This window comes from Lygodium microphyllum, chromosome 27 (genome assembly GCF_053477565.2).
Source record: "Lygodium microphyllum isolate KBCC chromosome 27, Lygodium_microphyllum_v1.1.10, whole genome shotgun sequence".
In the NCBI taxonomy this organism is placed as follows: Eukaryota; Viridiplantae; Streptophyta; class Polypodiopsida; order Schizaeales; family Lygodiaceae; genus Lygodium; species Lygodium microphyllum.
The window spans coordinates 59,700,922-59,728,589 of record NC_141161.1 but is presented as its reverse complement, the minus strand read 5'-3'; the positions used below and the strand labels follow the sequence as shown (position 1 = coordinate 59,728,589).

General features: G+C 38.5%; 1 protein-coding gene across 2 annotated transcripts; it reads left to right on the top strand.

Moving 5' to 3' along the window:
* Nucleotides 1-1,071: 1,071 nt before the first annotated feature.
* On the top strand, nucleotides 1,072-7,081 carry LOC148012361 (uncharacterized). 2 transcript variants are annotated; one of them, XM_087668982.1, is made up of 12 exons: nucleotides 1,072-1,263; nucleotides 1,391-1,452; nucleotides 1,613-1,870; nucleotides 2,627-2,775; nucleotides 3,229-3,289; nucleotides 3,472-3,631; nucleotides 3,761-3,866; nucleotides 4,914-5,021; nucleotides 5,110-5,250; nucleotides 5,316-5,407; nucleotides 5,794-5,960; nucleotides 6,072-7,081. In XM_087668982.1, exons 2-12 carry the CDS (start codon nucleotides 1,395-1,397, stop codon nucleotides 6,761-6,763), a joined length of 1,992 nt encoding a protein of 663 aa, XP_087525108.1. In that variant the 5' UTR covers nucleotides 1,072-1,263; nucleotides 1,391-1,394; the 3' UTR covers nucleotides 6,764-7,081. The 2 variants fall into 2 exon arrangements, with proteins under 2 accessions (XP_087525108.1, XP_087525109.1); XM_087668983.1 differs by having other exon boundaries at nucleotides 1,073-1,263; nucleotides 1,391-1,511.
* The last annotated feature ends 20,587 nt before the right edge of the window (nucleotides 7,082-27,668 follow it).

The window sequence follows — 27,668 nt, the reverse complement described above, 5'->3', positions numbered from 1 at the left end:
ACAAGAAACCAAAGAGGTCAATAAAATATGTAGACTTGTTTGATGAAACGAGGGGTATAAGGGTTTGGCCTTATGATAGTGCTTACACAACTTGTTGTGCACACCTGATTCACAAAACAAAAGAGTGATTAGGTAAATCAATCACAAATGATTGAATTGATCTATGTAGACTTGTGCAAGTAAAATTTAACTTAACTTGGTTGTTGTTAGACATGGTTGATGTGTAGAGACAAGTGAGAATATGTTCACATTCCTGGGCTTAGCATTAATTTATTTGGGATTATTTGCATTTATTTATTGATGTCATTGGGTTTATTTATTTGTTAAAAGCAAGAAAATGGATGTATTTATTTTTATGGTGTTATCTATATTATTATCGATTATTCTTGTAGGTGTAACACTATTAGCATTGGATAAATTTTTAGCACAATTATTTAGGCATAAAATTATATTATTTATTTGGCACAAAAAGATTAACAAACCTTAATGCAATTAAGCAAGCAAAAAGCTTGCTCTATTTTGTAAAATTAGCTATTTTTTGGTAGAAGATCAATCAAATCACTAAATGCATGCATTGATGAGAGCCTCTAAATACATGGAGGAAGATTGTACCCAATCTTGTGTTGTGCACTATCTTGCTTAGGCCCGATTTAGACTCTGTGGAAGGCAACATGAGTACAGGCTCATGATGCTGACATGTTGAAAAGGGATTCGTCAAGATGATTTCCGCGCTAAGATATACATGTCCGACCTTAATGTACTGGACAAGGCCCATTACCTTTTCGGAATAAAAAGGAGCCGTGAGATTTGAACCCCTGCCAAGATCGTGTGGGCTTTGCATTGCCTCGTTAACCGATAATCCAAGCAAGAAAATGTGACAGACATGAGTGATCTATATATAGTCATTTTTCAAGCTTGTGTATATTAAGAATAGTGGTCATAAAATTAATGACATAAAAAATAAGGAAAAAGGCAGGGAATGAAAATAGCTAAATCAATAGCCTTAAGGACATCACAAATAGTTCTTACTTATGGATGGATTAATGTCTACCTTATTTTTAATATGGACATCACTAGTGACAGCACCAAGAGCATTCACAGTAACTTCTGCTAGCAGTAAACTTTTGTTGCCACATCACTTGGTGACAGCACCAAGAGCATTCACAGTTTCTGCCCGCAGATCCCTCTCAGAGGCCGACCTGCCTGTCGTAAACTGCAGAAAATTATCGCAGACATCGACCTGCATTCCCCTTTCAATCCGAGGTAATCACGCTTGTTTGCGTTTCTTGCCTTGATCCTTAAGTTCCCTGCTTGCTAATCTGCAGAGAATAAGTAGCGTTTCCTGGTGGATTTCTTGATGTTAAGCTTTTACCTCCTCTTGTCTGTGCAGTTTCATGAACACATCATGCCGCAAACTGAACCGCAAATACCCCCTCTCCTGCCACACATCGGGTACAAGGAACGCTTACTGACAATGTCTTAAACCAACCTACAGTCTGTGTTTACATGGGGTAACCATGGAAGCTGATCATCAACAGCTTCGTCACATTCTGCTGCATTTGTACTTTGGCATATTTGCTTGCTTCACCTGAAGGTCATTATATCCCTGCAGTTTCAGAGGAAGAGAAACGTGAAGATCCCTGGAAAATGGATGTTATTCAAGGAACCTCAAAGAAGAGGATGCCGTCTCTCTCGAAGTCCTCCCCATCCTCGTTCACGTCAGCAGCAAAATCCAGGCCCAAACTTGCACCATCGTGGCCTCTGCTTCATAAGATGTGGAGAGTTGGCTCTATGTACTTCAAGTCAGAATGCAAACGCCGTGCTTGCTTCCTCCTTGCTCTCGTCTTCATCTTATGTGCACTTTGTGCAGGTATTCTCAAAAGAGGAGGCAGAGTGCTCTTTTTTCCAGAGAACAACAAAGTGTGGAATGCCTGTTCCATACGTGAGGAAAGGCGGCTGTGTCACACGAGAAAGAGTCCAAAAGTCCTCTTTGGTGTTTCACAGATTCTTTATTTTCCAAGAAAAACTGCAGTATTCTGAGGCTACTTTGTAGTTGCAAAAACCCTTGAGTTATACTACTTCTCCCCGAGTGTCACAGTCAAAATCCAAGTGGTTATGTTAGGTTGCTCTTTCTTTGTGTCTCGGTTCTTGTCAAAGGTGGCCTTGGTTTTCTTTGGATTAGGATAATCCCCGCATTGTATGCCAGCGTATGCAAGACAGCCATTTCAAAGAGGGCCTGTACCTAGCTAATCTAAAACGATGGAAGATTGCCCTTTGTTACTAGTTGGAGTGAGGTGCTCTTTGCCAATTCTGTTTTGATCTTTGCTAATTAATCTGTTGGCATAGAAATTGTTCAATGCGCCTTTGTGGTGAGAATGGGAAGAGGATCCCGAATGATGTTAGTTCAAGTGGTTGTATACATGCTATTTGAGAGTGCACACACAATGAGGGCTTGGTTTTTGAGGAGAGGAGCTTGTGACAGATTTATCTTGATTCTGACACAAATCTTGGTTGCTGTGTTGCATTTTGTGTGTTGCCTATGATTTCAATGAGCATGGCTGATTTATATCTAGGTTTTCTTTTGTGCCATGTGGTCTGAATGTGGAATGTGGTTGCCTTGGACCAGGAATGTTTGTGCTCCTTTCATATGTGCAAAGGGATTTCTCAACTGCTCTGTCCAAAAAGGATATAGAAGGCTTTCATCGGGCAACCTGGATGTTTGTTTTGATGGTTGTTGTGGCCACTCCATTATTTGCCGTTTATGAATACATGCAGGTGGAAATTTCCTCTTTTTCTTTGACTCTAATTGCATATTTCTGTTGAGAATAATGATACCACAAACTCTACTGCATTTGTGGATATGCTTTCATCTCAGGAGGGATGTTTGTTGTGTGCTTGAAAACAGAATAGCCATTGAGCTCATTTTGCGGCAGATTTGTTTAACAGGCTCTAAAGATACATCAGAACGCAGACTTAGAGATTGTTATACGTACAAGACTGACAATCTTCGTTGGTCTCATAATAGTCATTTAGAAACATCAGGAGTAATTAGACCTGAGCATTCAGGTCGCTGCAGTTGGCCCAGCCCCAGGAGAGCCAGTTCCTTGGTCTCTTTTAGAGTCCTAATTATAGTTGTGTGCTTTTTAACCATGTCTTAGAAGCTACCCATGTACATAGACAGTTGGTTTACTTGGCTTAGCCTGGTTTAATGGTCCTTTGTCCTTTCAGGGTCTCCTTGGTTTGGAATGGAGGATTTGGCTGACAGACGTTTTACTTGCAGACTATTTCAGTATGTGTCTTTCTCATGATATGCAATGATTAGTAGGTAAAGTTGGGGAAAAGCAAAATGTGTGTACAGCCTAAACTATCAGGATTCACATTCAGGCATCTGCTTTTAAAGTGTCTTTCAAGCTTGACTGTCTTCTTGAATTTATTGTCATGGGCTTATGACTAATGCTGAAATTGTGATAGCTGACAGAGCATATTTTGACCTGAAGATGGATGGCAAACTAGACAATCCAGATCAACGCATATGTGAGGATATTGCAAGCTTTGTAGGAAATGCTGTTGGCATCATCACACTCACAAGTGGAAAGCTTCTCAGGATCTTTGCATTCACAGGTGTACTATGGTAATCTTTTAGCTTTTTGATGTCAACAATTCCTATGTGAATATCAGAGGCTTTCTGAGTAACCTTATTTTGTTGTTAGAGGTCTCATGTCTTAGCGCTTCTTATTTGCTCCATGATGCCACAATGCAGGTCAATCTCTCCACAGCTTGTCTTCTTTTTGTTCTTCTACTCAAGCTTAGGGACCTATTTTACTGTCCGTGTTTTTGGTGAAAAGATTATGCACTTAAAGTTCCAGGCAAGGTCCTTTTCTTCCATCTCAATTCTATTTAGTTTTGACTTGTACAACCACTTAGTTGAAGATGCAGGCAAGGTCCTTTTCTTCCATCTTAATGCAAACTTGTACAAGCACTTACAGGGAGCCCCATGCAAAAAATCTTTTTGTCCTTGTTTTACTGAGAGAGCTCTGGTGTGCACTGGACCACTTATCTTAAGATAGTGTTCAGCTTTGCCCTATGTACTACATCGACTGTAGTTATCACATAAGATGAGGAAGCTGGAAGGAGGAGAAGTCGAATATAGGATGTGGGAAATAGGGAAGAAGGTGTGGAGGAGAGTCGTCTGATTATTCAAGGAGAGTAGGATCTGCAGGACACTAGAGAAGGGGGACTGGGGTTGTGCTGGGCAAAAGTAACTGAGGGCTTGTATAGGTTATGAAAACAGGCACACACTCGAGTAACAGCAGTCTAGGAGTAGCTTAATCTAGGGTGGTTCAAGAAATGCTTTGGTTAGTTTGGGTCAGTAAAAGGCCATTCTCAGGTTATCGAGTTTATGAGCTTTGAGTGTGGTAAGCAAACTACAGGACTATATCATTGGGCAGCGGGCTTATTTTTCACAGGGAATGGATCTGCAAGGTTTCCTTGTTTCTATAGATGTGTTATATGTGCATTTATAGATGCTTTTTGAACGGTCAACTTCAGCCAAGGTTTACTTCTGTTTGGAGATCATATAAATGTGTGCTCTTATAGGTGTGCATGTGGGAGCAAACTTTCATACATAGTCTATACTCACTCTTGGAAATTGATGATGTGAACGAGCATGTCTTAGTATTTAGAAGGGAGACTCATCACTATGATACATGGAGCTTTGTGTTTGGATTCTTAGACTTGGATGGTCTTGTGATGGTAGGTTAGTACTATTAGGGACACTCATCAATATACTTTTTAGAAGTGGATGAAATTACTTGGGAATTGGTTGATAAGCATAGGAGCTGAGCTTATCACTGAGCAATAAGAGCTGTGAATTGTCTTCATGACTTACACATGCTCTTTGTTTTGTACATTAGGGCTTGCAAATGGAAGCAGATTTTCGGTACTCTCTTGTGAGGATTCGTGATAATGCTGAGTCCATAGCGTTTTATCGCGGAGAAAAACATGAAGCTAGTGCAATACGGGTATGCATTTTTCGCTAGCAATCTGCACATTTGAATTGTGGTTTTTTCAAGTTTGAAACAAAACTTTCCTTTTTGGTATGATTCACAGGGATTTTTCTCAATCTTAGTGGGAAACGTGCGGGAGCTTTTGATATGGTGTCGACATCTTGCACTGTTTAGCAATGCATATGAGTATGCGGTTATCATAATTCCAAGTTTGATCATAGCTCCACGATATTTTGCTGGAGAGGTAACTGGCTAGTTTCCTATATTTGTGGTTGTAAAGGATTACAGCTCATAATATGCTCACGTCAGGTGGAGTTTGGTGTCATCTCGCAAACAGGGTTTGCGTTCAAGAGCATACTGACTGCTTTGTCCATGATTGTGCTGAAATTCGACAACTTCAGGTGAGTGCTGTTCTTGCTAGGGAAATAGTCTGCCTTAAATAGGAATCCTGCTCAATCACCATCCAGAAGACGTTGTTGGCACTGCGTTATCATGATGATTTACTTGGAACTGTGGGCATTCGGTTATTTTTCTGCTTGCTTTATTGTGTGATACTCAGGGAAATGGCTCATCTGTTGGGCATCTGAGAGGCGCCTGGCCATGTTGAAAAGCATTTAATCTCTCCTTATGCCTCCTAGTATGCTGAATATGAATGTTTATATTGTGCTCGCACATGGATAGACTTTGCAGTTGCAAATCTTGAGTCTCTCTACATTTCCTTGTCCCTTTTGGTTCCTCCACCTCTCAATCTTTTTGCTCTGACAGTCTGTCTTTTTTCTATATGAAGCGGGCTTGCAGCTCAAACAGAGCGTTTGGATGGTTTACTTGAAGCTTTGTTGGAACACAAATGCACTCGGCTTGCATCCAAATATGCTGAGAAGCAGTCTTCAGTAGTCGAATTAGACAGCTATGACAACACCACTGCAGCTTTGCTACATGTTGCCAAAACCCCTGGTAATCTCATGCATTTCTGTAGACATGACGTTTTCCTTTCATGTGCTTGTCTGAGCTCACATGATAGATGCAAAACATTGTGTGATGGGGTGTTACTTATGCTTCTTACAGGTTTCATAAAGAGGGATGTAGGAGCTGGGCTTGTTGTCAAGGACCTGAGTCTGTACACGCCAAACTTGCGCACATTGTTGATAAAGAACTTGGATCTGAATCTTGCTCCAGGTGAGTCTCTATTGATAATGGGTGCATCAGGATGTGGCAAGTCTTCTTTTCTGCGAGCTGCAGCTGGGCTTTGGAACCGTGGGGAGGGTTTGATTCAAGGACCAACACAGAGAGAGACGTTTTTCCTCCCGCAGAAGCCCTACATGCCACTTGGAGACTTGCAAGAGCAATTGCTCTTTCCTTGTGCTGAGCTAAAGGCAGGGACTCTGGATCAAGAGAGATTGATGAGGCAGCTTGAGCAGGTGGCACTTGGAGATCTGCCATCAAAGGTTGGGGGTCTGAATGCGGAGTGTGATTGGGGGGGGATATTGAGCTCTGGGGAGCAGCAGCGGCTTGCGTTTGCACGTCTGTTCCTCCACGAGCCGATAATGGCGTTTTTAGATGAGGCAACGAGTGCACTTGATGTTGCCACAGAAGCCAGGCTGTATGAAATGCTAGAGGAGAGGATTCCCAGCTACATCTCGGTTGGGCACAGAAGCTCGTTAGTGAAGTTCCATACGTATGTATTGAAGTTGGATAGCTATGATAAGTGGATGCTGTACACGAGAAAGCAATATGAGAGCCTACTTGCACCTCAGTAGTATGTGAATCATGTTTGGTTGGTCCTCTCGTTCTCAGCAACATCTGGGCTGGGCTCAAAAGCTCTTTAGTGGAAGTCCATGCGTATGTATTGAGGCTATAATGGCTGTGGTCAGTGGATGTTGTACATGATAAAGCACTATTTTCAGCTCTTCATTATTTCAAGCCTCTCGAGGCCTTTACCTTTTGACCTTCTGCCTTCTGAAGGGACTCAGCTTTTAATTTCAGGGTTTCGATTAGGGCCTCTTGCATTAATGTGAATATTGATATGAATTTAATATAATGAATTATGAAAAGTAGTGCTTCAAATTATTGATGTACATGATTAGTATGGGGTTACCGCATTAATAATTATTCTATGTACATGCATCTTTCATTTTTCTACCTATGTGGACTTCTTATTCTCACATTAATATCATCATGCTACACACAAGTGAACCTTTTTGGGCTAAGGATTAGTCAGAAACTTTTAACTATGGTAGTGGAAGACTGTGTATCAACTTGATAGAACTTGAAATTTCAGCTACATGTGTCAATTTTTTCAAATTGCAATTATGTATGATCCAATTGTTTGGATCAGAACACATCTATTCATGTTGCATAAAAATTGTAATTACTGGAAGTATATAAAAAGTGCTTTGATGAGGATGATCAATGTTGTGAATTTGGATTTGAATTTAAGAGTTGAGAATCTTAGAAGCTTTGTTGCAAGCAAGTTCAAAAAGTCAACACACATAATTAAACAATATGAATCAAATTTATAACTTGGAAATCACGTCTTTGATATGATATTTAGTTACTATGATAATGCCTTTTAGTGTAATAAAATTTACAATCATGACATTGATAGTGGAATCTACGTTAATTTGATATTGTTACTCACGTATTTTTGGTGGAATGCAACTTTATTCCATTTATTTAGTTGCATGTTTTCTCATTACAAAGTAAATAGTTTAGGGTAACATGTATGCACGTGCACTAACAAGCAAGTGCACATATGCCCCCTAGCTATGATGCATCACATTCCATTGTAGCTTCACCAACTCAACATGCACATGAGAGCACAAGAGAACACTATTGAGAGCACAACTCAAAACACCGAGGCACAAGAGTTCATAGAATGGCTCATCTTGAGGACAATAGCTCATATTCATATCAAGGGGCTATGTATATTGTCAGACAAAGGCACAAAAGGGACAAGGTTTGTGGATGAGGGTTGGTGCTATTAACATGCATCTAAGCATGACTTGACATTGTGGGGGATGAAGGCCTCAAAAAGAAAAATACATTATATAGTATTAAATTGTGTGCATGTATGTATATGTTTGTGTTTGCACATGTATGTGTGTGCACACACATGCATGCTTGTATGCATATGTATGCATGTGTGTAAAGAATATCTATATTGTATTCTTTGGAAATATAATAATTAAGAACTTGACATAATATTGATGGGCATATGTTTATTTATACACAATGTATATACTCTATAGAGGGATTACTCTCCCTATTGCTAATGAGTGGCATATATGTAGAGAGAGAGAGAGAGAGAGAGAGAGAGAGAGAGAGAGAGAGAGAGAGAGAGAGAGAGAGAGAGAGTCAATAGTTTCTTTCTTGAATTTTTACACGTGCAACTTAGAGAGAGAGAGAGAGAGAATCAATAGTTTCTTTCTTAAATTTTTACACGTGCAACTTAAGGACATTTTTGTTAGATTTTTTCAAGTTTTTTCACTTTGTTTGATTTTTTATGTTAAATATAAAAAGAAAATTAAAAAGCAAAAAAAAAAACCATAAAAGCTAGATGAAAAACAAAAGATATGAGCCACAAGCTAAGATTTAAAATTACATTTTGCTATGTGTGCTATCTTTTTTTGTTGCCATCACCCTGTGCTTGGTATCGTATGTAGTTTTTGTGCATGTTATGTTGGTTATATTTCTAGTAATGCTAGTAATATTTCTTTTTTGTTATTGTGGAAATCTTTATATTTATGGCTATTGTTGAGTATTATAAGAGATTAGGACACTAGACAACCACATTAATGCATTTCTTAAACTTTTAAAAAAAACTTAATAGGCTAGTTTTCTTCCGTGTTGGAGTCTTTTTTCAATGTTCATAGTATGGCCTATGTACAACTTTTTGTTTGTTTGCATCTGGTGTGGTAGATGAATTGTTTATTATTGTTTCTCTCCGTTATTGCTTTTGAATTGGCTTGTAGGTATTGCTTGAAGTTGGTGCCAGTTGATGTAGGTGTGCTTGAGCTGGTGGTAGCATTCATAGTGGTTAAGGTTGGTGTTCTGGTACCAATAGAAGTTTGGTTTCTTGTTGGCTTGCTTGACTCTACTTTTCTACAAGAAAGCTTAGTGTTGTTAGAGATAGTTTTTGTTGGGGGTTAAAGGCCACTTGTGCCTAGCTGCCTATAATTACTTGTATACAAACTCACACACCTGCAGGTGGTGGGTGCACATAACTGTCACTTTGTTCTTTATTCTTTTAGTGACAAATCACATCATACATGGTATTTGCCAGCATTGCAAGAAACTCATTGAACAAGATTCTTCCTCCATTGCCAATGTCATTCAAGAGTTTGAGTATGAAAACAATAAGTACAAAGCTACTCGTTACTTAAGGCCACAGGATTTTGCTTCTTGGACAACAAAATTGCAAGCTTCTAATTGGACACACCTAGCCTTGGAGGTCTGATAGAGAAGGTTGATAATTTACAACAAATATGTGACAATATTGTTGTCTTATGTCAGCAATTAGTTAAAGCACAAGTGCAAACTTCACATGTGCCTAGCAGTGCTTCTTCTTCAACAAATCCTTCTCCATCCACATTTTTGTCCATCTCTCCTACTACTACTGATTGGAATGCTTTCTCTATGAGGAGATTACAAAAAGGTTGGAGTTCATACTTCTCTTCTCCTTCACCAAGCTCACTTAATATGCATCAGGTTATTCATGTCTCGGTTAAAGGCAAAGGCAAAATTTATCACTAGATCTGAACAAGGCACCATTAAAATTCATGAAGGAACCTATGATGTGCCTTCTACTTCTTATGATTTGCTTGATTTGAATCTAGAGCCGCAATACTCTAATGATTCTGATGATCCGGATGGAATCTTCAAAGGAGCCGCAACAGATTTATTGTCCTTCTGTCATGTTTGTCATGAAAGGTGAAACCAATATTTAGCAACCTAGCTTGTTTTAGCCAGGAGATACTGCTGAAGAATTGTTAGAGTATCTTGAACTCATGTTTCCTGAGTGGTCAAATCATGACTATAAGATTGCTTTTGATCACATTGATGACAGAATCAAAAGAAAGAGAGAAGCAAATCAAGTCATGGATCAAATGCCTTTATGTATTGACCCAGAAGATAAGCAGAAGGAAGACCCTCAACGAAAAATGGAATCATGCATCAATTCGCGCACGATGGGTGAAAGTTTGGAACAACATCCGCCTACTGGCCCTCCTAATGAACTACTTGCATGGTACTATAGAGATCAAGCTGCTTTCCAAAATCAAGTTGCTTATACTTTATCTTCTAATGAAGATGGTGACAACATTTTTTATGAGGATTTTATTCCCATCAATCCTCATAGAGCCAATGTTCCCCTAGATACATTACTACAGGCTCTACTCAATGCACATGAGTCTACTGCTATAAGTACTCTTCCTACTCTCCCCGTGAATACTACTACTAAAGCTATTGGTACTGTGAATGCTTCTTCTTCTTATTTTAAAACCACTTACACAAACTTCTACAAGAAAATTGGCATCCTTGGAAAGGTTGGATCTTTTCCTATATGGTTAATAGATGAAAAATCTCCATAACAAATCAAGCTATTAATTTACATGATGTATGCCTATGTTGTGGCCAAAAAATTTTGGACAGCCGCATAGACATATTGAATGCCATGACCCATGGTTTTGTTGGCGGCTTGAACAATGGTGGATCTCTATACATCCCCAAGTCAAGTTAGCTATTGTCCAGTAGCATCAAGATCCAGTCCAGTTATTTTTTGAATTCCTCCTTGGTGAATTAGTAGGCAATAAACTGGATGATGTGCTTGAAGCTCATGAAGCATTTTTCAAGTCAAAGCTATGCGATCCCAGGCAATACAAGGAGTACTTGATTTATATGAGAGATCTATTGTATGAAGGATTGGGAGCTCATGACAACAACATGAAAGAACACTTCGTATGTTCTTTACCAGAACCCATTCCCTTCTACTGTAAACAAAAAATGAAGAATGAAAATAGAGGTTTCTTAGATAGTGTGGGACAAATCCTACAAACAATAGAATAACTATCAAAGAAGTTTGCCAACATAAAAAAATGACAATGCTTAATCAGAAATTTCCTTTGTCTATCTGTAAATCTACAACCAAATATGATGTTGACTTTGGATGCAAGCAATGTACTTGTTTCACTTCATATGGTAATGGCCAGTCCAGCAAACATTGCGACTACCACTCTTCAAGAAATCACCGAGGTCGCAGTCATTACTACTTCAATAAGTAGGACATGCTAGACCAAGACTACCATTCCAGAAGATCTCGACAACCGATCAGGTTAGCCAAAGTAAAGGTACACACATTTAATGCCCTTACTACTGATGGTCCTATCCCCATGATTTGTGTACAACTCAAAAACGTGCCTCAATTTTCATTGTATGTAGATGCCCTTTTAGACACTGGTTCAATCTAACCATAGCTCCTTATGAGCTTTTCCCTCCAAATTGTATAAAAGTAACCACTCCAATCATAGTAGAATTGTCTAATGATAAAAAGGTTACTCTTATTCATGTGACTCAAGCATATCTGCATATGGGGCATATCAAAGTTCCTATCGAAATACATCTAATGAACTAGATGTGCTATGATTTGCTCATTGGGGTAGACATCATCCAACACCTTGTCCCGTATACTTTTTGGTTGGAGCATTTTACTATTTCCTATCTTGGAAATAAAGCAGATATTCCTCTTCTGCCCAAAATTGGCCGCAACATATATATACTCTATTTCAAAACTCCCTTCTCAACAAAAGAATGTTGCTAGGGAATAGTGGATTAATACAGAAAAGTAAAAATATGCCCAATAAAGTCAAAAGGTAATAGACCATCTAAATTCTTTTGTGCATGAAGATCCTCTTATATATAAAGAAAAAAGGGTCTCTTATGCTATTTCTCTTCCATTAAAGCCCAATGCCATCCCAAAATTTCCATTCTATTTAATATACACTTCGCGCGCACAGAACGCTAGGCCGCTTCGAAGCGTCAAGCGAAGTTTCTGTGCTATCGCACGGCAACTTCGCTCAACAATCCATTTCTCATCTTTCTCTCTCCTCTTTTTCCTCTCTCTCTCTCTCTCTCTCCCCTCCCCAAATTCTCTGTCTAATTTTCTCTCTCTCTCTCTCTCTCTTTGCCTTCTATTTTAGTTTATTTTTTTCCTCTCCTGATTCTCTCTCTCTCTCTCTCCTTTTTTCTCTCCCTGCTTTTCTTCTCTCTCTCTCTCCTTTTATTTTCCCTCCTCTCTCCTCTCTTTTCCTTCTCTCTCCCTCTCCTCTTTTTCCCTTTTTTCTTCTCTCTCTCTCTCTCTTCATTCTCTTTTTAAAAATTTTCTTTTCTCTCTCTCTCTCTCTCTCCTTTTCTTCTCTTTGCACTTTTCTTCTTTCTCACACACTCTCTCTCCTCTCTTTTCCTTCTCTCTTTCTCCTCTATTTTTTATTCTCTCTCTTTTTAAATTTTATATTTTCTCTCTCTATAATTCTTTCTACATGTTCTCTCTCTCTTCTTCTTCTTCTTTCACTTTCTTCCCCCCCTTAGTCTCTCTTAAAGTATCTAAATTTTATCTTTTTCTTATATATAATTCTCTCTTTAAGTTTATATTCTCTCTCTTCTCTTCTCTCTTTCTCTCTCTCTTCGTCCCCTTTTCTTCTTCTACCCTTTCTCCTAATTTTCCTTTTTTTCTTTTCTCACTCTCTCTCTTTTAAATTTTATCTTTTTCTTCTCTCCTCTCTTTTAAATTTTATACTCTCTCTCTCTCTCTCTCTCTCTTTCTCTCTCTCTCCTTCTCTCTTCCATCCTCTCTCTCTCAAAAAATATTTAAATTTTAAGAAGACTTTTCTCTTTTCTCTTTTTTCCCATCTCTCTTCCTCTTTTCCTCTCTCTTCTTCTTATTCTTATTCTTCTCTCTCTCTCTCTCCCCCTCTCCTCTCTTTTCCTTCTCTCTCCTCTTTTTTCTTTTTTTCTTCTCTTTAAATTTTTTTCTTTTCTTTTTCTTTTAAATTTTATATTTCCTCTCTTTATAATTCTCTATGTGTTCAAATTCTCTCTCTTCTTCTTATTATTTTCTCTCTCCCATTTTCTTCTCTCTGTCTCTGTCTCCCCTCTCTCCTCTTTTTCCTTTTTTCTTTTCCTCTCTCTCTCTCTCTCTATAATTCTCTTTCTCTTTGTTCCCTCCCTCTCCTCTTCTTTCTTCTTTGCTCTTTGTATATTTCTCTCTCTCTCTCTCTCTCTCTCTCTCTCTCCTTATTTTAATTAAAAAGAAAGTTTCTTTTTTTTTCTTTTTCTTTTAAATTTTAACTTTCCTTTCTCTATAATTCTTTCTCTTCTTCTTATTTTCTCTCTCTTATTTTCTTCTCTTTGTCTCTCTCCCCCCCTCTCTCCTCTCTTTTTCTTTTTTTTTTCCTCTCTCTATCTCTCTCTCTTAAATTTCATATTTCCTCTCTCTATAATTCTCTTTCTTTCTTTTAAATTTTGTCTTTCATCTCTCTATAGTTCTCTCACTGTGTTCAAATTCTTTCTCTTCTTATTTTCTCTCTCTCATTTTCTTCTCTGTGTCTCTCTCTCCCCCTCTCTCCTCTCTTTTTCTTTTTTCTTTTCTTCTCTCTCTCTCTCTCTCTTAAATTTTATATTTTCTCTCTCTATAATTCTCTTTCTCTCTGTTCCCCCTCTCTCTCTCTCCCTCCCTCTCCTCTTCTTTCTTTTTTGCTCTTTGTATATTTCTCTCTCTCTCTCTCTCTCTCCTTATTTTAATTAGACAAAAAGTTTACATTAAAAAGTTTAATCTGAGAGAGAGAAAACCTAGGCCCTATGCATGAGAGAGAGGGGGAGGGGAAGAAGAAAAATGTTTAATTAAAAAAAGACTATTCCATTTCCTCTTTCTCCCCCTTCTCTCTTCGTCTTCTTCTTTTTATTATTATTATTATTATTATTCTCTCTCTCTCTCTCTCTTTTATTCTCTCTCCTTCTCAAAGTGTGTGAAAAACTATGTTCAAAAAATTTTAAATGATTTTTTAAAAATATTTAATTAAAAAGTTTAATCTGAGAGAGAGAGAGAGAGAGAGAGAGAGAGAGAGAGAGAGAGAGAGAGAGAGAGAGAGAGAGAGAGAGAGAGAGAGAGAACCTAAGCCCTACACATGAGAGAGAGGGGGGGAGGGGGGAGGAATTTAATTAAAAAAGGAAGTGGGTTTTAATTTAAAAAAAGGAGGTGAGGAGGGGAGGCTTTAATGAAAAAAGGGAAGGGGAAGAGAAAATGAGATATTACATGTGAGAAAAAGAAGAAGGGAGGGGGTTTTTGATTAAAGAAATGAGGTTTGGAAAAGGAGGTAGGTTCGGGAAGCCCTCTGGAGGTTCGGGGCTGTTCGAAAAATTTTAAATTAATTTTTTTAAAAATGTTTAATTAAAAAAATTTAAATTAAAAAGTTTAATCTAAGAGAGAGAGAGAGAGAGAGAGAGAGAGAGAGAGAGAGAGAGAGAGAGAGAGAGAGAGAGAGAGAGAGAACCTAAGCCCTACACATGAGAGAGAGGGGGGGAGGGGGGAGGAATTTAATTAAAAAAGGAAGTGGGTTTGAATTTTAAAAAGGAGGTGAGGAGGGGAGGCTTTAATGAAAAAAGGGAAGGGGAAGAGAAAATGAGATATTACACGTGAGAAAGAGAAGAAGGGAGGGGGTTTTTTATTAAAGAAAGGAGGTTTGGAAAAGGAGGTAGGTTCGGGAAGCCCTTTGGAGGTTTGGGGCTTTCCGAACCTATAGCTAAAATAATATAGTAATAAGATTGATGATATTTTAGTGTTCTTTGAAACCATTAAGGAACACATAGATCATCTATACCAGTTGGCTAAGGCAGTGGAGGATGCACGAATGGTGTTCTCCCCTACAAAGTCTATCATGTTCAAACTACATTTGAATTTTTGGGATTAGAAATTCAACATGGCACTATCAAGCTACAAGAACATGTGTTGACAAAGGTTTTAGACATGCCAGCTGAACTGACAAATGTGAAGCAATTACAACAATTGCTTGGATGTCTAAATTGGATAAATTCAGCCACACCAAATTTGGCACTTTACTCCAAAGACCTATATCCTCTCTTGCAAAAAGATCAATTTCAATGGAAAGCTCTTCATATAGTAGTTGTACAAAGTATTAAAAATCTAATTCACCATCTACCACCTCTCAAGTTACCTACTGGCCTACCACTCATCCTTTACATAGATGCCTTAGATTCCGGGTGGGGTGCTTGCTTATGTCAAGAAGGTGCTTCTACTTCTCCACCAACCCTACACATTTGCCGATATGCGTCGGGTATATTCAACAAAACCCAACAAAACTACCCATCCTATCGAAGAGAAATCTTGGCAATGATCAAATCTATTAAAGCTTTTCACATATTTGTGAATTTGTCCCTTTCAATATATAGATAGATCTCTAGCATGTGCCAAGTTATCTCACTAAAAAAGCACCGAATGAGATCGACAATAAAAGATTACTAAGGTGGTCCCTCTTTTTGATGCCTCAATGTAACTTTTCAACATATTTTGGGTGCACACAACATGTTGGTAGACCTTTTGTCATGCCAACCACCTTGACCCACCTACTTTTTATGCTTTTTCCTTTTGTACAATATTCCATGCGCACTATGTGCCAACAAGCATGCACTACAAGATGCGCACTCACACCCCACTAACATCAATGATTGTTTCCACTACAAAAGCCTATAAATACATCCCTTGTAACTCATTTGAGGATATGAAGCACCAAGAGCATTCTAGCACTTAAGCTTTGTATCTTCTCCCAGCTCTCTATCAGCCTTGTAACACTCGGCAAGATAATATAAGTCTCATTTCTCATCTCTACTGTATCTTTAAGTCAGTTCTGTAGTACCATCTCTGTCTTTGTGTTCCCGCTTTTGCCACGCCGCTCTGTGTTTTTGTCTCTGTATTCGTAGATCACACATTGTAACGATTGCAGTTCCCACACACCAGTCTCTTGTTGAGATGTTGAGCTTTACATGAGCTAGCATCCACTATATGCCTTGGTGATGTTGCAAGATATTACTCATTGGCATGTTAGGCGACTAACATGAGGATACGTCGGTGATTCTATAATTGGACTATACCCATGTGGCCCACCCTTAGTTGAGCCTTAGTTATGGCGCATTTGTTGTGCCACCTCTTCTTTTCTTAGTGGGTTCATACTTAGTAACTGTGTGTACATATGTTGTGATACTTTCCAATTAGTCTTTTATCATGTTTTAGTAGTAGAAGAAGAAGATTTCAGCCCTATCTCTATGTGTTCTCAAGCCTCCATTGCTTTTGTGTTTGTACTCTTGGATTCTTCACCTCTCTCCTCTCTTGTCTGTTTTCATGGTATCAAAGTATTCCCATGGTTGCACAGAGCTCAATTGAAGAGTGAGGTGAAGGCATTGGAGACAAAAGCAAGCAAGAAAGCAAAGGGTAAGAATCTCTTCCACCTTGCTCGATTTGCCTTGGGTTATAGCCACAGGAGGCTCTTCAGATTGGGCAATAGTCTTCAATTCCAGTGAAACTTGGTACGTAGGAAGAATGGTGTATATACTGCAACTGCTATGATTTTTGGTATTTGAGGTCGTTTCGACCTTCCTTCTAGAATTGCAAGTGGTCTCAAGATCATTTTTTGGGTATACTATAGTTTTGGATGTGTTAGTCGTTTACATGTGCATAGGTAACATATTTCAAGTTTGTAAGGTTTCAAGTGTTTGCTAGGTTGTAGACATAGAAGGCATCCACATACAGATTGCAGATTGCAGTTATTATTGTGTAGTCAATGAAAAAGATTGTGTGTTTAGTTCTGGTGCACCTGGTATTAGCTTGCTTGTAGATTGCAATTTTTGGCAAGATTGTCTATTTTGTCAAAATGTATAACAACTTCAACTAGATTGTTAGCAAGAAGCTTGATAAAAACAATTATCCTACATGGAAGTTTAGGATGACAAATGTCTTAAAGAGCAAAGGTGTTTGGAATTACGTTGAAGGAGACATGGCAATAGCACCTAAAGTTCTTGTGCGAAATGCTATTGTAGAATAGATAAAGGCTAAGAAAGATTGGGAGCAGACATAGAGTAAAGTCATGTATTGGCTATTTGTTAGTATCATAGTATGATGGGCCATTTGCAGGAATTTGATACCCCACTATTGCATAGAAGAATCTGGCAAGGCTGCTTGAAGTAAACACAAAGGCTAGAAAGTTGTAGCTTAGGTTAGAGCTGAATCAATTGAAAAGAGGAAACCTATCCACTAATGATTATGCCTTGAAGATCAAGAGTATTGCGAAAGATCTTGGATCTATCAGTGTGATAGTTGATGATGATGATGATGTTGTGCGTGCATGCTTAGATGGACTTGGAGATGAATACAAGAACTCCAAGTCATCTATGAAAATGAGGGATGATATCCCTGATTTTATAGACTTGATTTCTATGTTGATACTTGAGGAGAAGAACCTTGACTTAGATTCCTCTTCTTCTCAAAGAAAGAACAGGTCTGAGCATATGTTTTATTCTACTAGCAAAGGTGAAGGTCATGGTAGAGGCCTAGGTGGTGGTTATGGTCAAAGTTATAATGCACATCAAAATAGAAAAGGGCAGTCCCAAGGAAGGGGGAGTCAAAAGAGGGCAAGTTACAGATTCTAATAGACAACATAATGTTGGTGATAGCAGAGAGTGTTGGCATTGTGGTTAGAAAGACCACATTTTTAAAAATTGCTTTAAAAGAATGCTAAATTTAGAAATGAAAAAAAGCAGCAAGATAATTATGCATCCAATAGCAAAAATAATGATGACACAAGTGAACAATTATTTGCTATATATCACTTTATAAATACTATGATTGCTGTTGATTCATTAAATAATGATTTATGGTATGTAGACATAGGTCCCTCTAACCACATGACTTCTCATGGAGAGTGGTTTAAAGAGATGCGTAGTCTAGAGTCTCTAGGCTATGTGGAGACATGGGATGATATAGCTGACCCCATTATTAATATTGGAAATGTTCCTTTGAGCATGCAAGATAGTAAAACTAAGTACTTGCTTGGTGTGTTGTATATATCAAATATTACAAAATTTTGATTTTATTTTGTCAAATGGTAGAACATGGATTGTAGGTTTGGTTCACATCTGATTGTAGGGATACGTGCTAGCAAATTGTTTACTCTTAATATAAGTCTGGTATTGAAATTTGACACAAGAGATTTGGTCATGTGAATGTAGTAGCTGAAAGACATGCAGCCAAAATAGATTGTGGATGGCTTGCCTAAGTTTAGGGTTGATGGGATACATAAAGTATGTGAAGCATGCTAATTTGGAAAGCAAGCAAGGCATGCATTTCCACATGAAAATCATATAGTAAGAAGCCACTTGAATTGATACATTGTGATGTGGTGGGTCCTACAAAGACTGTTACTTTGAGTGGTTGCAAGTATTATGTTTCCTTCATTGATGATCATACTTGTAAAGTATGGGTTTACTTTATGTGTGTGAAAAAAGTGAGGTGCTTGGTCTCTTTAAAAGCTTTAAGGCTTTGGTTGTGGAATGTACCTGCCCTTGATTATATGATGGATAATATTTTATAGTTGCCCAGAGTCTACCTCCAACCATCGCCATCCGTAGTCTAACCGGAATGGTCGCTAGTTAACCCTAGGTCTACCCCGCAGGAGAAGCATTCTACCGTCGCCCATGGAGAATCAACCTGAAGGTTTCTAATTTACCTAATAGTCACCTATCAACAACTAGCTCACATATAGAGGTGTCCTTCGAGAGGCTTCTTGTCTGGAAGGAGCAACTGCCATTACCCTTGGTTCATGGAGTACAACACTTTTTTCCAGTAGCAGACTAAGGATTTATGAAATACCTCGTACTAATCTAGCACAGCCACCGTACCTTTCCCCTAAGATAATTTATAGTTTGGGTTCTGAAATTAAACCCCTATATAAGTCAGTGAATCGGCCCTTCCTAGAGTTTCTTGCTAGCGTCTGTTTTTGGGAAAGCCTCTCGGCTAACCAAGACCACCCTGCCATAGGACATGATTCGTCAAGAATCCATCCACCCGCTTCCGTCTATGAAAGTTCTTAGTTATCTAATTACCTACCACATTACGTGAAACATATAAAAACAAATTTGTTAATTAAAAAGAATCCTTTTATGCACATTCGTACTTTAACATTTTAGTAGTTGCTCAAAGTTTACCTTCCAGCAGTTGCCATTCGTACTCTAATTAGAATGATCGGACTAGTTAACCCTATGTCTACCCTGTAGGGGAAGCATCCTGTCGTTACCCATGGAGAACCCGACCTGAAGGTTTCTAATTTACCTAATAGTCACCAATCAACAACTAGCTCACATTCGGAGGTGTCCTTTTAGAGGCTTCTTATCCGGAAGGAGCGACTACTATTACCCTTGGTTCATGGAGTACAACACTTTTTTTCAGTATCAGACTAAGGATTTATGAAATCCCTTGCAGTGCTCTAGCATAGCTGTCGTACCTTTTCCCTAAGATAATTTACAGTTCGGGTTCTGAGACCAAACCCTAGGTAAGTCAGCAAATCAGCCCTTCCTAGAGTTTCTTGTAAGCATTTATTTTTGGGAAAACCTCTAAGCTAATTGAGACCACCCTGCCATAGGACATGATTCATTGGGAATCCATCCACCCGCTTCTCTCTATAGAAGTTCTTAGCTATCTAACTACCTATCACATTACGTGAAACATATAAAAATAGCTTCGTTAATTTAAAAAAATCCTTTTATGCACATTGTTCGTTTGTGTAATTTACTCACGAACATACAATCAGAATAAAACAAATTCATTGATTATGTTCCATAATGTGTGTTCCCCATCCATACATGAGAAAAAGTACAATTTTACGTGTTGCCTCATCTGGTGCATCTGTACATCACCAAGATCAAATCCACCTATAGCCAGCGTTTTTAGATGTCCCAAGTAGAACTTGGGCCATACATGGGATCAAGTAGTTCCTAGGTGCGTAAAGGATTTACTAGCTAGAGCCCCTTTGGCACCCTAACCGCCTCCTACTTAATGCGATCCCTGCTAGGAGACCTCTCGCCATCGGAGCCGGTCCATGCTTTCGTAGTGGTAAAAACATCCCCTCTTGGTATGGGGATTCAACACCTATCCTTGGGGGAGGTATATGGCTCCTCAATTTTTATCTGTTCCTGTACTTAATTCAATCAAGATCTAATCTAGAAAATCACAAACAAGATTGATATCTTTAAGCAGTGTTGACTTCAATCAATCATGCAACTTTCACGTGATGATTAATCTAGTAGAAATTGACACTTGAATTTCAGATAATGAACCATTCCCCTTGGAATTTAACTAAGGGTGTCTAGATTTAAGGGTCTCTAACTTCCTAGTGTAAGGTTTATTCTTGTAACCAAGTTTTTTGGCCTTAAGTTAGTTTCTTTAACTTAGAGTTATTTCTATTTTTTTTAAAAATATTCTATCAGAGCTTCTAGATTAAAACTATATCCTTGGCTAGTTTCTTGAGGGTTTCATTCTAGTAAATTCATCTTGAATTCACTAGTCTTCTTTTCTATAAGGTTAACATTAAAATTCTTTATGATTTCTCTTGAGTTCTAGGTTTTCATAGTTTCCCTAATAGTTTCTAGCCTATAAGATGTTCTAATAATTTACCAAGTGAATACTCTAAGATTGCAGTATTTCTCAAGAGACTTATCTTATTTCTATTGAATTCGGATAGAAATTTTTAAAAAGACTTGTGGTATCGCGATTGGTAAAGGGTTGTTATCTGCACTTGTGACTCCATTAGTGACTCCCATGCTTGCAACTCCAACTGTTGCTTTCACGTTAGTAGGGTCATTCGCGATTTCTGCTTTTGAATTCTTTTTCTTCGGGGCCATGATGGAAATATGATTCTTAGAAGAAGAAGAAGAAGAACATGACAATAATACTGATTGGCAAGGGTGTAAGACTCTTGATGATGATGATGGTTATTGCGGAATTCAATGATGTAGGCCTCGCGGATGGTTTTTCTTGCCTCGTAGAAAGCAATACTCCTCTCTCTCTAATAGATGGAATAGGGATGAGAGTAGAGGTATGACTTATAACCGGATTGATGAAATAGGATAAAGTTCTTCGGTGTATTTTCTTCTCTGATTAGAGTAGAAGAGGATGAGAGACCTTCTACGTATCCCCTTCCTTGGGTTGAATGAAATGATGTCTCTTCATCTTGTGGAATAGAGTCTCCTCCTCATCAAGATTGCTCTTGTCCCTCTCCTTGGTCATCCCGAAGCCCTCAATTTATAGTTTTGCAGGGGGTAAAAGGAGAGGACTCTTGCTTTTTAGCGTTCTTCGATGACATCATTGATGAAGAGAGAATGCTTTTTTTAAGTGCTTTTGATGGCATTATTGATGACTTCAAAGAGGGAGATCCATTTTTGTAGTTCGAAGATAAAAATTTATGAATCTATGGGCGAGCACCGCGTGGCACGTTGTCGGCTCCATTTTTGTAGTGCAAAGATAAAAATTTACGAATCTATGGGCGAGCACCGTGTGGCGCATTGTCGGGTGGTCACTCTAAGGCTTCATCCAACGCGGCGACCAAGGCATAAACCTTGGTATACTTGGAAATAGGCTACAAAGGCTTCGTTGGCTGCATATGAGAAGCTCCCACTATCTTGTAGGAAAATCTTCCCGGGAGGTCACACATCTTGGCAGTGTCGTCACCCAAGTGCGCTTAACTGCCAAGTGAGTATCCACTAGGCTAGTTCTTTTTATTGTTCTATACTACAAACATAGTTTTAATAAGCTAGTCTTGTGTTGAAACTATAAACCCTAAATACTCAATTTGCTTCTTGAAGAACACATACTTTTTCTTCTTAATATATGGCTTGTGAGTTCACATTGTCTTAAGAACTGTTCGTAGTTGTGACTTGTGACTTCCTTCATCCTTGGAATATGTTAACATGTTGTCAAAGAATACAAGGATGAAATCATCAAGATAAGGTTTGAATATATCTTGCATTCATCTATTGAAGGTAGCAGGGGCATTTTGTTAATCCAAATGACATTATGATAAACTCGTAATGACTGTACCTTGTGCTAAAAGCAGTTATTGGAATATCTTCTTGCTTGATTCTGATCTGGTAATACCCTGATCTGAGATCAATCTTGGAGAAAATCTTCGCTCCTTGTAGTTGATCAAGTAGTTCGTCGATCCTTGGAATCTGATACTTATTCTTGATTGTTACTTGATTTAGCCCTCGATAATCAATGCAGAGATAGAGAGTCTCATCCTTCTTTTTCTGAAATAACACTGGAGCTCCCCAAGGTGAGTTACTGGGTCTAATGTATCCCTGATCTAAGAGTTGTTTGAGTTGTTCCTTTAGTTCTATGGCTTCCAAAATGGACATTCGATATGGTCGCTTTGCAACTGGTACAGCTCCTGGTACTAGCTTGATTTTGTGGTCGACTTCTCACTGTGGTGGAAGTTTAGTTAATTCTTTAGGAAATACGTCAGCATATTCCCTAAGCCACGACGATTCATCTTCGGCTTCTTTATCCCGTTCAGTCTTATTTAATTTGATTAGGTATACAAGTGACCCTTTTCTTAAACCTTTAGTGATTCGAGAAGCTTTCACTAATTGAATCTTTGGTTTCCCTACTTCTCCCTGTGTGGTCACTTGTTGTCCTACAAGATTCAAGAATGTGACTTGGCCCTTTTCACAATGAATATGAGCGTCATTGGAAATTAACCAGTCCATTTCTAACAGACACTCATAGGTTCCCAGGTTCATCACTTTGAATTGCATGTTGGTATGATTGCCACCCAAATTAAACTCCACCTTACTTGTTTGTTGTGTTGAGGAAACTTCTTTTCCCAACTATCATCCTAGGTGCATGCATTGCGTTTATGCCTAGTTTTTTAGCACACCTTGGTGATATGAATGAATGTGTGCTTCCATAATCAATCAAAATTTTAAAGAGTTTACCGTTATAGGTTGAGGGTGTTTGAATCATTGAGAACTGTTGATTTGGTCCCTTCTTATTGAGAGAGGGGTGAATTCTCGCTCTCTCCATGTTGGTTTCCAAGGTGGGACCTTCATCATCTTCTACTTCCTTGAGGGTATGCCGACAACTCTTCCTCTAGCTATGGCTATCTCTAGCTCTGGTCATTATGGAACTTGCTTTGGCGTTCGTTCTATTCGAGTTTGGGCATCGCCTTTGGATGTGGCTAGGTTCGTTACAATAATAGCACCTGAAAGTATCCTTATTACCACCAGTAAAGTTCTCCACACCGACGACTTAGCCTTCTTACTATTAGAAATTGGAATTAACCTTGGGCTCTTTTTACATAGCCCTTAGTTATATTTATGTTTTGGAACTTATTATTCTAAGGATTATTGTTTCTTGGTTTGGACTAGAGTTCCTATACAATCGGTCTTGCTCTTATCAATGCATCTTGGAGGTCGGATGGACACATTGATTCAAGCCGTGTTCAGGGGATCATCTAATCCATGGCAAAACTTGGATACTTGCTGCGTAATATTCATAGATGGTGCATACTTGAGAAGTGTTATAAACTTTGAGTAATAGGCTTCCAGCGTCATTCCAAGTTGCTTTAGACCAAAAAATTCATTCATCTTTTGCGTGCGGTATGCTAACGGAAGATATCGGCCTTGCACTGCGTCCTTTAATACGTCCCAACTAACAGACGCTTCGGAGATTCCTTGGTCTTTACACCATTGTTTCCACCAAATTCGGGCTTCTCCTATTAGCTTTAACTTGCAGATCATTGCTTGATTAGTTGGGGTAATTCCAACAGCAATGAAATTATCTTCCATGGACTCGATCCATATTTTTGCTTCAACCTTGATGTTTTTGCCTTGGCCATCAAACTCAGGTGGTTTGATTTGCTTAAGTAGAAACTTCTTTTCTTGGATCTTAGCAACATTAAGGGTAGGAACAGCTTCCTATGGTAATCATAAGATTTCTCTAGTCAGCTCTATGAATGTGATCATACAATTTGCTTGTATCTTTTCAAAAAGAGAAATCATTTCAGAAGGATAGAAATAATTTATATTAAATTTCAAAGAAGGTTACATCATGATAGAGTTTTTCGAATTAACTTAAGGAATCTAACCATGGATTTTGGATATATCTACTGACTCGTAATTCTTAATTGCTAGAATGGTAACCGGTTTCATATTCAATGGATAGACAAAATAATTTCTTTTGCTGTAGGGGAAAAATACATGGTTTATTTTGGGATGGCTGGTTATTTGGGAGAGAAGATTTCCCTAATACAATCTAAGCATGGCATTTGGATACATCCATTGGGTAATAATCAGGCTTTTAAGAATGGACATCTAAAAATCAGTACTTTCAAGGAAGATCAGGAAGTCCATCTTTGATGTAGTTGCGGCGTTTAGAGCGACCAACAACTATAATTCGGTCCGCCGGGATGATCTTTGCCACTTCCTCGTAAATATATTGATTTAGTTTAACCTCTCGACCTCTAGTGAATAAAGTTGAATTCACTCTAGCTTCATGGAATAAATAAACCTTCACAACTTTAAGGTTTTCCATCCTTCTTATCCGCTTCAAATTGGTCTGAAGGAAGGCAAGACAGCTTGCATTGATATAACAATATCCATTGCTTATCATTGAACGTCTTTCTTGGTACAATGGGGAAGGATTGTAGATGCGATCTAGAATCCACATTACTTGCATTCTCCATCCATAATCCGTAGAATGCATTGCCGATATAAACATTGCTTGAAAGATTAGGAATTTCTCCCAATCTTCGTCTTTTTGGGTAAGATTTAAAAAAAAAAACACATATCAGCAAAGGGAAAGGGAAAAACAACTCATATCTCATGCTACAATTACCAATTTTTTGATTTCATTTGGCTCTGATACCATTTGTAATGTACCCGCCCTTGATTATGTGACGGATAGCATTTTAGTAGTTTCCAAGAGTTTATCTTCCAGCAGTTGCCATTCATACTCTAACTAGAATGATTAAACTAGTTAACCCTAGGTCTACCCTGCAAGGGAAGCATCCTGCCGTTACCCATGGAGGACCCAACCTGAAGGTTTCTAATTTACCTAATAATCACCTATCAACAACTAGCTCACATTCGGAGGTGTCCTTTGAGAGGCTTCTTGTCCGAAAGGAGCGACTACCATTATCCTTGGTTCATGGAGTACAACACATTTTTCCAGTATCAGACTAAGGATTTATGAAATCCCTCGCAGTGCTCTGGGAGAGCCGTTGTACCTTTTCCCTAAGATAATTTACAGTTCGGGTTCTGAGACCAAACCTTAGGTAAGTCAGCAAATTGGCCCTTCCTAGAGTTTCTTGCTAGCATTTATTTTTGGGGAAACCTCTCAGCTAACCGAGACCACCCTGCCATAGGACATGATTCGTTGGGAATACATCCACTTGCTTCCCTCTATAGAAGTTCTTAGCTATCTAACTACCTACCACATTACGTGAAACATATAAAAACAACTTCCTTAATTAAAAAGAATCCTTTTATGCACATTTTTCGTTTGCATAATTTACTCATGGACATACAATCAGAATAAAACAAATTCATTGATTATGTTCCATAATGTGTGTTCTCCCATCCATACATGAGAAAATTTACAATTTTACGTGTTGCCTCGGCGCATTTGCTCGTCACCAAGATCAAATCCACATATAGCTAGCATTTTTAGATGTCCCAAGTAGAACTTGGGCCATATAGGGGATGAAGTAGTTCCTAAGTGCATAAAGGATATACTAGCCAGAGCCCCTTTGGCACCCGAACCGCCTCCTACTTAATGCGATCCCTACTGGGAGATCTCTCGCCATCGGAACCGGTGCATGCTTTCGCGATGGTAAAAATATCCCCTCTTGGTATGGGGATTCAACACCTATCCTTGGGGGAGGTATATGGCTCCTCAATTTTTATCTGTTCCAATACTTAATTCCATCAAGATCTAATCTAGAAAATCACAAACAAGATTGATGTCTTCCAGTAGTGTTGACTTCATTCAATCATGTAACTTTCAAGTGATGATTAATCTAGTAGCAATCGACACTTGAATTTCACATAATGAACTCTTCCCCTTGGAATTTAACTAAGGGTGTCTAGATCTTGGGGTCTCTAACTTCCCAATTTAAGGTTTATTCTTGTAACCAAGTTTCTTTAACTTAAAGTTATTTTTGTTTTGTTTTTTTTTAAAATCTTCTATCAGAGCTTCTAGATTAAAACTATATCCTTAGCTAGTTTCTTCAGGGTTTTGTTCTTAGTAAATTCGTCTTGAATTCCACCTCGGTTTAGATGCTCTGCACAAAGTAGATCGTTTGGAAGGCTATAGAATGACTTGACCATTAGAAACCCAAGAAGATTCAGGTCGATCCTAATAGGGTTGGTCGATACGTTTCGTTGCGGAGTAGACTCGGGAGTCACTAACCAACAAACCTTGTGACATTCTGTGGGAGTGCTAGGCGGCATTCTTTAGATCAGACTCCCGATGGACTACTAAAATTGTTGCCACCTAGGCACGTTACAAACATAAGGAGCATGGATTTATTGGAGAGGCCAGGTTTGCTCCAAAAAGATATCACCACTATTCTAAAAATGATCAATGATAGTTTCAGACAACTAGAAGGAATGGTGTCTCAAGTGCATGTGACTGTAGCACATATTGAGTGTATTCTTGACTTTTGTGTTATTTGATTTGTTGGGAGGCAAAGCTATCAGTTGTTGCTTGGATGGCCATGGATCTTACACTCTAATTATTTGGTGGATATTCCAATTGGCTACTTAATCTTTGGGTGTGGGTTGAAGAGAACGAGTTTGGATGCCTACCCTGAACGCCCATTAGATAAAAGCGTATTATCACCCACCATGGAATGAAAAGCACTTGAGGGAACCTCCACCATTGGAACCTCAAGCTCTAGTGATTCTAATGAGGGTTCCACCATGAGGGAAGTTTATCAAGTGTGCTTGAATCAAATAATAGGGGATGAAAGATTCGATTTGTGACATTGACGTGATAGAGTTGGATCTTGGGACTCTTGATGATCCCAACCCAATCAAGCTCAGTACTATATTATCAATTGATGAGTGCATAGAGATGATTTGGCATTCCGATAGGAGTTTGAGATGTTTTATATAGACCTATGATGAATTGAAGGGAATTCGCCCCAATGTTGCCATACATGTGATCCCATTGAAAGAAGGCAATAAGCCTATCGAGCAAAATGTCAAATGCATATCTTTTGAGCTCTAGAGCCCCTTTTTGAAGAATTGATGTGTGTGAGGAAGGTAGGCCTAATCTTTTCCATTAAACACAATGAATGGTACTCACCAGTTGTGATAAGAAAGAAGAAGAACAATTAAATTTTCCTACGCGTGGATTTTAAGGAGCTAAATAAGTAGATAGTAAATGAGTACTACCCTTTTCCATTTATCAATAAGATTTTAGATCAATTGGCAAGGTGAGAGATATACTCCTTCATGGATTATTTTGTGGGTTACAACTAGATGTCCATAGTTGAGAAAGATAAGTTGAAAATGACATTCATTATAGTCTTTGGTATCTTTGTGTAT

Bases quoted from the DNA above. Each gene is read 5' to 3' on its own strand.
- LOC148012361 (XM_087668982.1), top strand. From the start codon at position 1,395: ATGAACACATCATGCCGCAAACTGAACCGCAAATACCCCCTCTCCTGC. The intron at 3,290-3,471 runs GTATGTGTCTTT...AAATTGTGATAG, and splicing joins TTTACTTGCAGACTATTTCA to CTGACAGAGCATATTTTGAC. The intron at 5,022-5,109 runs GTATGCATTTTT...TATGATTCACAG, and splicing joins ATGAAGCTAGTGCAATACGG to GGATTTTTCTCAATCTTAGT.